This window comes from Lynx rufus, unplaced genomic scaffold (genome assembly GCF_022079265.1).
Source record: "Lynx rufus isolate CCGP_SWC_20201006 ecotype Redwood Valley unplaced genomic scaffold, mLynRuf1.p SCAF_3, whole genome shotgun sequence".
NCBI classification, from domain to species: domain Eukaryota; kingdom Metazoa; phylum Chordata; class Mammalia; order Carnivora; family Felidae; genus Lynx; species Lynx rufus.
In genome coordinates, this window is record NW_025814845.1 from 28,612,685 (window position 1) to 28,625,916 (window position 13,232).

Below are 13,232 nucleotides of genomic sequence, written 5' to 3' on the forward strand. Positions count from 1 at the left end.
TGTTCTCAGCCCCCTTCTAGAATGTCACGGCTGATATTCTAGTGAGAACAAAATTACCATAAGTGTAATGTTTTTGTGCCTAACTCAGCGCAGTGAGATGGCCGACAGGTAAGGAGGCTGCCACTTAGGCTAATGGGTTGTTGGATGTAAGCAGGTTTAAGATGAAGACGATGTGTCAGTGGGTAAATAGGGCTGTTTTCATTGTTAACCAGTGTACTGAAAAGAGCTGTGTTGGCATTCAGGCTTTTGCATTTTAGTCTGTGATCTGTATTTAAAAAGATAGTGGTGTCATTGTGAAAGCCACTCAGCGCATGTATTTTCAAGTACTTAGTGTGTGACTGCTGTGTGTAGGGTCCCTTTCAGAATGCTAGAAGTCACAGCAGTGAATAGGGCAGGCATGGTCTCTGCCCACACGGAAGTTAGATTCCAGTAAGGGGGACTGACAACCGATTGTACAAGTAATGGCCTCATTACAGTTGTGATAAATGCCACAAAGGAGAAAGAAGTGGAGGATGCTGTGAGAATATCTGAGGATTCCAGGAAGGCTGCTTGGAGGAAGTGATTTTCCACTGAGCAGAGGTTCAGTGTGGCCAACTAGATACTCTTCTAGTAGGAGTATCGTGAATTCAGGGAGCAGCAAATGAGAAGGCCCTTGAGGCAGGGATGGGTTGTGGCAACACAGTCCTCTGCTATAATGGCGTTTATTGTGCTGACCCAAAGCTGTAAGGCAGTGTTAACATATGCTAATACTCTAACTTTATTTTTTTAAATTTGTTTAAGTTTATTTATTTATTTTGAGAGAGAGAGAGAGCGCGCGAGCGTGTGCGTGAGTGAACTGTGGAGGGGCAGAGGGAGACAGGGAGAGAGAGAATCCTAACCTGAGGATCCTAATCCTGACCTGAGACTAAGTCAGATGCTTAACCAACTGAGCCACCCAGGAGGCCCTAATGCTCTAACTTTAAAAAGTCAAGTAAGTGGTATTTGAACGCCTAACAAATAGTATGTACTCAACCATGGTAGCTTATTTTAACAGTAATTCTAAAAGACTTTGCAGTTAAAAAAAAAAATGTCATTAGAAAGTGTTTTGGAAGTTTCAAAAGAGAACCCTTTCTGGAAGATTTGCTTTTATAGACACCTCACTTCTTACAAAGGGGAGATGTGGCATCTGAGGTTTGGTTGCTAACTTTTGGATATTTGGTTCTTTCATCTCAAAGAAGACTGCTTTAGGGGCGCCTGGGTGGCTCAGTCAGCTAAGCGTCCGACTTCGGCTCAGGTCACGATCTCACGGTTTGTGAGTTCAAGCCCCGCGTCGGGCTCTGTGCCGACAGTTCAGAGCCTGGAGCCTGCTTCCGATTCTGTGTCTCCCTCTCTCTCTGCCCCTCCCCCACTCATGGCTCTGCCTCTCTCTCTCTCTGTTTCTCTCAAAGATAAATAAACATTAAAAAAAAAAAGAAGACCACTGCCTTACACAGGTGGATGTACTCACACACGTGAGGTGCTGCCTGAAATCCCCAGGGTAAACCGGAGCCCCGGGAGCTGTTCATCCTCTGCAGTGAACTTGCAACTTGAACTTGCAGTGAACTTGAACCTTAGAAGGAAGAGCTTGCCCCTCTTCTTCTGCATTTCCATAGGTCACAACACGAGAATGTTTGTATGATAAATTTGAGTTCAATTTTCATGAAAAACTGGTTTCTTTTTTTTGTCTTTTAAGATTGGCCAGTCTGAAGTTTACCTCATCAGTCCTGACACCAAAAAAATAGCATTGGAGAAAAACTTTAAGGAAATATCCTTTTGCTCTCAGGTAAATGGAGATGGGTTATTGGTTCATTGGCGTTTGAATTTTTTTTTTTTTTTAAATTTTTTTTTTTCAACGTTTATTTTTGGGACAGAGAGAGACAGAGCATGAACGGGGGAGGGGCAGAGAGAGAGGGAGACACAGAATTGGAAACTGGCTCCAGGCTCCGAGCCATCAGCCCAGAGCCTGACGCGGGGCTCGAACTCCCGGACTGCGAGATCGTGACCTGGCTGAAGTCGGACGCTTAACCGACTGCGCCACCCAGGCGCCCCTGGCATTTGAATTTTTAATGAATTCTTTTATTATCTGTCATTCAACAGAGGTGCTAAAAGGTTGCAAGATGTACACTTTCTGGGTGTACTTGATTTGTGATCTTGCATTTCTTCTTCGATTTGGTGTATTAAGGCAAAATTTACATATAACTTTGAAGTTAAGTTTGCTGTCAGCAACGGTAATCTGGAGAGAATACATCATCTACTTTTCTTTTTTCAATTATTGGTGGTAACGTTCTGTAGTCACAATTTCCAGATGTGTGTGTGCGTGTTTTACTATATGTATTCATATATATACATGTAAATGTTTTTAAATAGGTGCTCATTTCTACTGTATAAAAATTCTTCACTTCTTTTGGGTGCCAGTCATTATTTCTTCTTCTTTGAATTAGTGATTATCTTTAAGGATGTTTTCCTCAGAATACAATGCCTACTTGATTCTTTCTTGATAGTCTCCCTAGGCATGTTTCATAGAGAGATTCTGGAGAATCAGTTATAATAAGCTATGTCAGTTGTACTCAGGATCTTCCTAACAAATATGAGGTCATTTAAAGTCACTGTTTGGCTATTTTTTAAAAAGTCCGGCTTCTCATTTCCTCACTTCCATTTTCTCATAACTAGATGTAACAAAAATCTCATTGCTGATTTATAACATGATCTACATAAAAAAAATTTCTCTTTTGAACCCTTTTCCCAAAATGTGAAAATAAAGAATGTTCCTTTTGTAGTTGGATAGGGAACCATTTGCAAAAGAAATTTTTCCAAATCCTCTTTCCCAGAGAATTAATGCCTGGCATGTGTTTATCTTGCCGTTGGGGAGCATTGATTGAGATACGTCAGTGATTGCCCATTTATTGGAAAATGTTCAGCCTGAGATTATCCACAGAATTTAATCTCAGTTTGCTGCTATTTCTATTGAAATGTTAATGTTTAAGGTTTGCTTTTTTGTATGACAGTTTTATCATTTCCTAAAGGATGCAGCTTACAAGTTGACATGACGATCCGAACTTCACGTTCATAGCACTTGTATCTCTGCATGCTGGTGCTTTCTGGAGATACTCACGTATTAATAATTATGCTCTAGGTCTTATCTGTATCAAGGTGCCTCTTAGCTGATACTTTCAGAACAAGTTTACATATTTATTCAGAAGAGCTCTTGAGAAACAATAGCGTACAACCCTGGCCTTAATATCTTACATTTAAAAGCCTCTCTACTCTCTGTGTGTACGCTTTGTGACTCATTCTTAATACCAGTGAAGTACTTGTGTTTTAGGAGTACAAATGTGTGTTAAAACTTTTTTTTTAACCTCTGTGACTGTGTTTGCATGTGTGTGTGTGCACATGTAGTTGTGTTTCTTCATTAATCTCTTATCTACTTTGGATTTTTGAAGTAGTTTTTCTTTAATACCTAAGAAAAGTTCTCCTCTTTCTGTGTCCACTTTTCTGCACTTCCTTTTAGTACTAAAATGAACAGTAAAAACTCTGGTTTTCAGTTGTTCTTGTATTATAGGGGTAATCAGAATAACATTTTAGGAGAACACTGTTAATCTTCATATTTGAGAGATGTTTTTAGATATTTAAAATATCTGAGAAAATCGTCTGGAACCACAAAAGGCCCCAAAGAGCCAAGGCAATCTTGAGAACAACAAAGCTGGAGGTATCACAATTCCATATATTAAGACAGACAACAGACTTGTAGTAATCAAAACAGTATGGTCCTGCCACAAAAATGGACCCATGGATCAGTGAAACAGAATAGAAAGCCCAGAAATAAACCCATAATCGTATGGTCAATTAGTCTGTGACAAAGGAGGCAAGAGTATACAGTGGGGAAAAGGCCATCTGCTCAACAGTCGCCCTGGGAGAACTGGACAGCTACATGCAAGAGAAGGACACTGGACCACTTGCTTATATGATACACAAAAATAAACTCAAAATGGAACAAAGGCCCTAAATGTGAGGCATGAAACCATGAAACTCCTAGAAGAAAACATAGGCAGTAATTTCTTTGACATTGGCTATTGCAGAATTTTCCAGGTATCTCCTCCAGCAAGAGAAACAAAAGCAAAAATAAACTTTTGGCATTAAACCAAAATAAAAAGCTTTTACATAGGGAGACCAACAACAAAATGAAAAAAGCAGCTTACTGAATGAGAGACGATATTTGCAAATGATATATCCCGTGAGGAGTTAATATGCAGAATAGGTAAAATACTTAACACAACTCAACACCAGAAAAACAAATAATCTAATTGAAAAACAGGCAGAGGAGCTGAAAAGACATTTTCCCAAAGAAGATATACAGAGATCCAACAGGCACATGAAAAGATGCTCAGTATCACAGTCATCAGGGAAATGCAAATCAGAATCTCAGTGAGCTATCCCCTTATACCTGTTAGAATGGCTAAAATAAAAAAGACAAGAAACAAGTGTTGGCAAGGATGTGGACAAAAAGAAACCCTTGGTACCCTGCTGGTGGGAATGTAAATTGGTGCAGCCATGGTGGAAAACAGTATGGAGGTTCCGCAAAACATTAAAAATAGAACTACCATGTGATCCAGTAATTCCACTACTGGGTATTTATCCAAAGAAACAAAAACACTAATTCAAAAAGATAGGTGTATTCCTATTTTTATTGCAGCTTTATTTATATAGTAGCTAAGATATGGAAGCAATCCAAGTGCGCATAAATGAATGGATAAAGAAGATGTGTACACACACACACACACACTCTGGAATATTACACAGCAATGAAAAGGATGGAGCTCTTGCCATTTGTGACAACATGGATGGACCTAGAGGGTATTATGCTGAGGGAAAGAAGTCCAAGAAAAACAAATACCACATGACTTGACTTATATGTGGAATCTAAAAAACAAATGAGTAAACAAAAAGCAGAACTAGACCCAAATATGCAGAGAACAAACTGATGATTGCCAGAGGGGAGAGGAGTCGGGGATACAGGCTTTCGGTTGTGGAATGCATAAGTCCCAGGCATGGAAGGTACAGCTTAGGGAGTATAGTCAGGGGTATCCTAATCACACTGGATGGTGACAGATGGTAGCTACACTGGTGGTGAGCATAGCATAACATGCAGACTGATCCAATTCCTGCATCGTACACCTGACACTAATGTAACGTTTGGTATCAACTGTGCTTCAGAAAATCTGAGAAACTAATTTTATAGTGCTCCGGTCAGTCAGACTGTGCTGTGTCAGTCTTAAGTTGCCCTCTGACAGTTGTGCGTCTTGTGGATACAGCTCAACGTTCCTTCCTCTTTTCCCTGCCTTCAACAGGGTATTAGACACGTGGACCATTTTGGGTTTATCTGCCGAGAGGCTTCAGGGGGCGGAGGCTTTCATTTCGTCTGTTACGTGTTTCAGTGCACAAATGAGGCTCTGGTAAGTGCGACTGAGAGTTCTCCCCTGGAAACCTTATTCATGTGGAATTTCAACCTCACTGATTTTTTTCTTCCCTTAGCAAACCATATAGCTTCATCAGTGTGTCATTATTTGGCTTCAGTTATTCATCATGACTATTAAACAATTAGCTAGTATACATACAAGACTTATTTGGGCATGTGTCTTCAATTTTCATTGTTTTTGTGGAATCTGCTCACTTTGCCCTCTGGCCCAGCGTTAAAAAATGTCATTTTGGATTTTTGGTCCAGAGGAGTTGGCTTTTTTGTCAGTATTTAATTTATGGTTTTAGTTTTTACCTTAGCTCATTTAAGCGTTTTGAACATCTAGGTAGTGTTTTTAAGACTATAATCCTAGCAGATATTACGATAATGACTATGTTTGTCAGTGATTAGTGGTCCCCCCCAAATCTTCAAATACTCAGTCTTTGCAGAGTCCTGAAATCTCAGCCCACTCATCTTTTTTTTTAAGTTATTTATTTATTTTGAGTTTATTTATTTTTTAAGTTATGTCTTTATTTATTCATCCATTCATCCTTCTATCCATCCATCTATCCCCTCCTCCCTGCGGAGGAGGAGCAGAGAAAGAGAGAATCCCAAGCAGGCTCTGCAGTGTCATCACAGAACCTGACGTGAGGCTCCAAATCACAAACTATGAGATCATGCCCTGAGCCAAGTGGGAGGCTTAACCAACTGAGCCACCCAGGCACCCCTCAGCCCCACTCATCTTTTTGTTGTTGTTGTTTATTTTTGAGAGAGAGTGTGAACAGGGGAGGGGCAGAGGGAGAGACAAAATCTGAAGCAGGCTCCAGGCTGTCAGCGCAGAGCCTGACGTGGGGCTTGAACCCACAAACTGTGAGATCATGACCTGAGCCAAAGTCCGACGCTCAACCGACTGTGCCACCCAGGGGCCCCAGCTCCACTCATCTTAAATGGGCTTTTTGCTATCTTCTCTCTGATCAGGTTGATGAGATTATGATGACCCTGAAGCAGGCTTTCACTGTGGCTGCGGTGCAGCAGACGGCTAAAACACCTGCCCAGCTGTGTGAGGGCTGCCCCTTGCAGGGCCTGCACAAGCTGTGTGAGCGGATAGAGGGTGAGTAGGGGCCCCCTTCAAGCCTTAACATTTCGGGACTTAAAGGTCCCAGGAAAACCTTAGGCAAGCTGCATTCCTTGAAAGGTTCTGCCTGAGGCTCATGTTAGTTACAGGGATTACAGGTGAACTGTCAGTATGCCGAGGGTGTCTTCTGTACTGTGCTAGGTGCTCAGGATTTGAAGATAAACATCCACATCCCTGTCTACCATCGCCCCTCTAAGGGGCTCTGAGTAGAGAGCCAGAAGCTGCATACCGGCTGCATGGCATTTATCAAGGTTGTGCGTGATCAGCCCTATTGGCTGCTATGAAGAGATGTAGTTAAGATATGAGCTGAAGAATTTCCACCGAGTGTTTCAATTACAAGGTCATCAGTAACCTCTGCCAGAACAGTTTTCATGGAGTGAAGGGGGCAGAAGGAGGGTTGCAGTTGAGCCGAAGGGAAAGAGTAAAAAGGACTGAGTGTGGACGATAGTTTCTAGAAATTTGGTGTCAGGAGAAACTGTGGTAAATGTTACCATTTGCAGCTGATATTTGTTGAGCATTTAAGGTGTGCCAGGCACTGTGCGAGGTGCTGTAACTTGCACTGTTACCAATTTGATCTTTAGTGCATCGTGGGAGGAAAGGGGATTGGTCATATGCACATTTTAGGGGGAAGTAAATCAAGAATGAGTGAAGTGTAGGGGTAAACTAGTGTGTGAGTCCAGGAGTCCTCCTGCGAGGGAAAGCCCTCCCTGTTACCTGCCCCTCAGCTGCACCCCAGGAGAAGGCTGTGCCGGGGGGGGGGCGGCTGACCCAGCTTTGTGCAGCTGGGGAGGTTTCATCACATCCAGAGCCACAAGGGCCGGGTGGGTCAGAGTGGAACAGACGAGACCTTTCCTGAACGAGAGAGGGAATCTTCCTCAGGTGGGAAGAGAGATGCTCCGTTTCTGGGCCTGCGGTGAGGGGGAGGCGAGGGGCAGGGAACAAGGTAAGCCTGTGATGATGATCCTCTGAGGGAACCTGCCATTGAAGTGGTTCATTTCCTCTCTCTCCTTGCTTTTGCACTTTTTTCCATTTATAGGAGGATTTTTAAAACTTTGTGTGCGATTCTGAGGGGAGTCACAGGATTTAAATGGCCTATGTTTTTGTAAGCATCAAAACAGATGTGATAATTTCCTATGTCTCTAGAATACTTCTTTGTTTTATTTTTATTTTTATTTTTATTTTTGAGAGAGAGCATGATCCGGGGAAAAGGGGCAGAGGGGGAGAGAGAGAGAATCCCAAGCAGGCTCCACACTCAGCGCAGAGCCTGATGCGGGGCTTGATCCCACAACGCTGGGATCATGACCTGAGCCGAAATCAAGCATCAGACACTCAACCGACTGAGCCACCCAGGCGCCCCTAGAATACTCCTAATAAGCGTTACTTGTGTAGAGAAGAACACAATTGCTATTTGGATTTCATTTCCCTTTTTGCATAATTGTGGTGAAAGTACATGTGATATAAAACTGACCATTTTAGCCTTTTTAAAGCATACAGTTCAGTGGCATTGAGTAGATCCACGTTGTTATGTGGTCATTGCCGACTTCTGTCTGGAGCTTTGTAATCTTTCCAAGTGGAGAATCAACTCAAGTGTAACTCCCTCTGCCCCTCCCCTGGTCCCTGGCCACCACCACTCTACTTCTGTCTCTGTGAATGTGATGGCCCTAGTGCGTCATCTAAGTGGACTCATGCTTCCTTTGGCGACTGGCTTATTTAGCATAACGTCTCCTAGGTGTGTTCACGTTGTAGTGTGTGTCAGGATTTTATATCATTTTAAGGCTGACTAGTAATACATTTTGTGTTTATACCACATTTATCTATTCATCTGTCCATAGACGTTTGAGTTGTTTTCACCTTTTGGCTGTTGTGAGTGATGTCGCTCTCAAGTTGGTGTGCAAGTATCTGTTCACGTTCCTGCTTTCAATTCTTTTGGGAATATACCCACATGTGGAATTGCTGGATCATATGGTAATTGCACATTTAATTTTTTGAGGAACCGCCGTTATATTTTCCACAGTGGCTGCACCGTCGTGCACTCCCATTAGTAGTGCACAGGGTTCCAGTTTCTGCCCATCCTTGCCCACGCGTGTTACTTTCTTTAGGATAACCATCCAGTGGGTGTGAAGTGGTATTTGACTTCCCTTTTTAAGTGAGATGGATTGACAGTTATCATCTTAAGTTTCAAAGATTCGTTTATGGACATTATAGTGCTCTTTAAAATAAATCAAAATGATTAATATTTTCAACTATGCTTTCCTAGTTGCTACTGTTTGCTGACATTATGCAAAATAGGGCTGGAAATGAGAAAAGTTGTGCTTTACCTGGAGATCTCATCTGAAAGGATCCCTAACCCTTCCCTTAGTGGTTGTCAAGATAAGGTAAACGATGACAGAAATGTCCCTTGAGAGCTTATTAAGAAGCCAACAAGGACTCTGGCCCTGAAGATAAAGCAGACCGAGATCTGCAGGAGCTGGAAGGATTCCAGAGTTCCACCTGATAAATCTTTTTGTGGTCTGGCCTAGCTTTCAGAAAGTGAGAGCTGAAAAGTTCCACCAAGGTGGGGATTTTGCTGCTGTAGTGTTGGAATTATTATTAAATTCGTCTTTTTTACCTGATAAAATCCAAGCAAAGCAGAGAGCTCTGCTCATGTAAAAACATCCTCAGTAGCACAGGTAGAAGGCTGGGAGGCTGTGTAGTGCCCACCCTGATGGGAAGCATTTCTTAAGTATAGATGACACAGCGTTACAGGCATCCTTAGGCGGGAGATGCTTTTAGGAACACTTGGAAGCCCGTGCTTTTTGCTATATTGTGTTCCTAGTAAGTAGAATGAAGCGGTTTATTAAAGCTCCTTGTAGGTTCCCGTAAGAGTAGTTCTCATAGGAAGTCAGGCTCTGGCCGAGCACTCTGTACACGGACCAGTGACGTGGCCACAAGAAGAAGGACTTAAAAGGCTGCTTTCTTGATCGGTTGAAATCGTCAGTCTGTGCCCCGGGATTTCGACAAGAATACGTACACTGTGCACAGCAACCACGGCGGACGCGCCGCTCACATCGTGTAAGCGGGTCTGGGTTGGAACTCCACACAAGTCCTAGTGGTGCGGATCTAGCATTTTGTGCATTTTAAAGTTGAGCGGAGTGTTTTGGGAATTGCTAGACTGAATTGTGTGTTCACCGAAAAGGAAAAAAGGTTGAACTGAGGTTTTCCTTTGCTGTCCAGGTTTGCCTCTGGCAAAGCAAAGTCATTCATCAGACCTCCCTTAATAAGAGCCTTTTCTGCGTCAGCAGTGTGAAGGTGGCCTCACTAACAACCAGGCCGGGGGGATCGTAGCTTTCGAATGCCCTGGACTCTGGTTCCCTGTTTCTGTGTTGTTCCTCGTGTCCCTTTTCCCCGGTAAAGCCTTGTAGCATCGTGTCGAGGGTGCCACGTTCGTGCTGCTGGAACCACCCGGGGCAGCGCAAGGTGTTGAGAAGCCCTGTGGAAAGTGTGCTTGTGAACATGGGGTAGACAGCCAGGCACTGGGGCCTGTGTGCGTGAGAAACCTCACCTCTGGTTTGATGTGGGGCATGCACTGAGGCATCCTGGAGGCAAGGATAAAACTTGTTAAGGCATCTCTTCATACCTGCCGAATGTGAATAGTCTGTGTTGCTGCCCAGTTGTTAGAAGTGTGGACTTAGTCTCTCATATAATTAGTTGAATTCTTCGTGGAGCCCAGGGGTTCCCTCTGCGTGTGAGTGTCTCATCGGACAATCCACGTTTTTCCAAAATAGGATGCTTACATTGTGTCCAAGGCCTGCAGGGAGGGCTTTTGGTTAGTGATGACTGCTTATTTTACTCCTAAGTTTAAACACCGTTTTGATTCAACATTTAAGTAGTTACAGCACAGTAAAAGCATCTCTGTGTTCTCAGCTTGCCGGAAGAACACCTGAATTGTGCCCTGACGAAACCCATCTGTCTTTTCTATACTCTCACCTTCCTCTGAATTCACTTTGGTATCGAAGCTACTTGTGTGTCAAGCAACTTGACTCTTTGGGCAAAGGGAGGCAGTGGAGAGTTTGAAGAGTTGCTTGTGGAGGCAAAAAACATGGTTCAGAGTCTGACTCTGTCCCCGACCTAGCCAATGGCCCAGGGCAAAATACTGGACTTTCCTGTGCCTTGGTTTCTTCATTTATGCATTGGGATTACTAAACATGGTACCCACTTCAGGGAGTATTTTGAGGAAGGTGATACACGTAATGTTGAGCATAGTGGCCTGGCAATCACTTAAGAAACCTTGGCTTTTATTTTTAGACTATTTTCTTGGCAGAAAAAGGGGGGGGTGGTGTTGCTGGGAGGAAGGACATCCTGGAAGCTGAGAGAGCCCTGCAGTTTGAGGAACAGCTTCCACCAGAGCTGTCGGAGGCGGGGAGGGGAGTGGGGGGAGGGGCTCTGCGTCCAGCTGCAGTGGGGGGGTCGGGGGGGGGGGAGGGAGGGCAGCTACTAATTGGCCTTCTGACTTTTGACAAGTCGCCTAGCTCCTCTAGACCTCAGCAGATGCCTCTTAAAACAGAAGCTTGATTTCTGACGTTTCAGAGGTGTCCTCTCCCAGCCATCCTTAGCTGTGTAGATGCATTCACAGTGTTCTCCGGAGTGCGTGGCCTTGGCCGGGCACCTGCCGGGTGCCCAGCCTCAGGAGGAGGGGAGAGAGTTGCAGCAGGCGGGTGAGGCGAGGGCTGCCCTTGGAATCAAAGTAACGGGCGGCAGTTCTCCCACGGTGGTTAGGTCAGCCTGTTTCCAGATCTTCTCAGCATGTGTGACATTGATCTCTGGCACCAAGAAAAGGCAAAATAGAATCTAAGCCATGTATGTGTGGAGAAAGCACTTTGTGAAGTATCAGATTCTCACTGGCACTGAAATTGTGACTTTGTCACTTTTCCTCCTAATCCTCTGTGATGGTCATCTGATGGTCTTACGACTGTTACTAAGGCAGTGGTGATAAAATGAAAGTTGTTAGCCACATGAATAATCCATTTTATTGGGAAGGAGTCTACCAAGGAAGAGGAAAATGTTTCACACGGACCGTAGTTGTTTTCCCTTGAGAAGAATCATCAGGGTTTATGTATAATGACTCACAAGAATTTATTTTCTGAGGACAAGATTCTGATTGTGTGAGGTGTGTTAACATGGTCTGGTGGAGAAAAAAGTAATTTGGAACCACACAGATGCAAGGTAGAATCCAACGTGGTGGTCTTGGGAAATCACATAAGCCTCTGGGTCTCGGTTTTCTTAACTGTACAATGGGGATAACTAAGTCCTCTTCACGGATTGTTCCAGTGTTACATAATACGGGCCTAATGTTTACGACAGTGCCTGGCACATGAGGGCTCAGCTAAAAAATGTCCGTTGTCCCCATTGGCGTCATTAACATTGTTACCAAGTAGAATGTCTGTAAAATGTCAAAAGCTTGAAGTAGGTGGGTCAGAACATAAAGAGCTCGAGTATGGAAGTTTTACTCTGCCTTAGAACTTGTACTTAGAGTGTTTTCTTGTATCTCTTCTTAATAGGAATGAATTCTTCCAAAACCAAACTAGAACTCCAGAAACACCTGACGACGTTGACTAATCAGGAGCAAGCAACTATTTTTGAGGAGGTTCAGGTAAAGTACCAGTTTTTCATTTCTAGACTGAAGGAAAAGGTAAGCAACTTACCTGAGAGATGTTACTTATGAAAAATCGCAAACCAGAGCTGTCACAGCTCCGAGGAAGTGGCCCTGAGTTCCTCTTGCTTTAAAGTTAAGCCCCACTCAGAGGTGGGGGATGGGGTGGGAGGTAGGTGAGGGGGGTGGGGGCAGGTCAGATGGCAGACTGACACCAGGTCTTGGTTTCCACAGTGAATGAAACTAACCCAGAAAGAGTACTCCCTTAAAAATATTTTAGAATAAAGAAGGGAAATTCTAGAGTGGAAAGAGCCTCAGCCCAGGGGACAGAAGACCTGGACTCTGGTCCCCAAGCTCTACAAGAGTTTCTCTGCTCTACAAGAAACTCCTGCCAGCCCCTTCCTGCTCGGGGTTTCAGCCCCGAAGTGTGGGAGTCGGCAGAGACGTTATTTTGTACGTGAACTTGGTCATTAACCGTTCCTCCCCTCTTAGTCAGTGTTGGACACAAATTTAGATGATGTTATCTACTTAGAGCTATATATCAAACCTAACTGTAAAAAAAAAAATGCAAAAAAAGCCAGCTCGTCAGTTTTCTGTTAAACCTGGAAACTCGCTCTTGTCCTTGCGCGTAGATGCGGCGTCTCTCCGGGAAACCGTGCTGTGTGTGCTGGCATGCCCGTAGTGTGTTCGTTCTGAATCTTTAATGAGTTCATCAAAAATTTCCTGTCTGCTTTAGCTGAGGGGCATTTTCAATGGTTTCCTGGCACTTTTGTAGGGAGGAAGGCACATCAGAACAAAGGATAAATATTTTTGTGTGGGGAGCAGAGTGAAAGGGCCTTGCAGAGCAGTCAGTAAACCAATCCAGAAGGCCCGTAGCTCTGGGTTCCAGGTTCTGTCTGTCTCTACACTGGCTGCAGGACTCCACCCACCAGGCCCATGATCTGTTTTCTGTTAGCGTGAAGAGTTAGAAGACTGTCTTTTTCTCTTTAATCCCATTA

At 43.8% G+C, this 13,232-nt stretch overlaps 1 protein-coding gene across 5 annotated transcripts in view; it reads left to right on the forward strand.

Annotated features, from left to right (window-relative positions):
- TBC1D1 (TBC1 domain family member 1) overlaps window positions 1–13,232 on the forward strand; it is a 216,136-nt gene that overhangs the window by 98,183 nt on the left and 104,721 nt on the right. For all 5 annotated transcript variants that reach the window (XM_047090943.1, XM_047090944.1, XM_047090945.1 and 2 more), the window contains exons 3-6: window positions 1,712–1,801; window positions 5,364–5,468; window positions 6,449–6,581; window positions 12,143–12,234. In XM_047090943.1, the coding sequence (XP_046946899.1) occupies window positions 1,712–1,801; window positions 5,364–5,468; window positions 6,449–6,581; window positions 12,143–12,234 (420 nt within the window). The remainder of the gene's footprint in view (window positions 1–1,711; window positions 1,802–5,363; window positions 5,469–6,448; window positions 6,582–12,142; window positions 12,235–13,232) is intronic.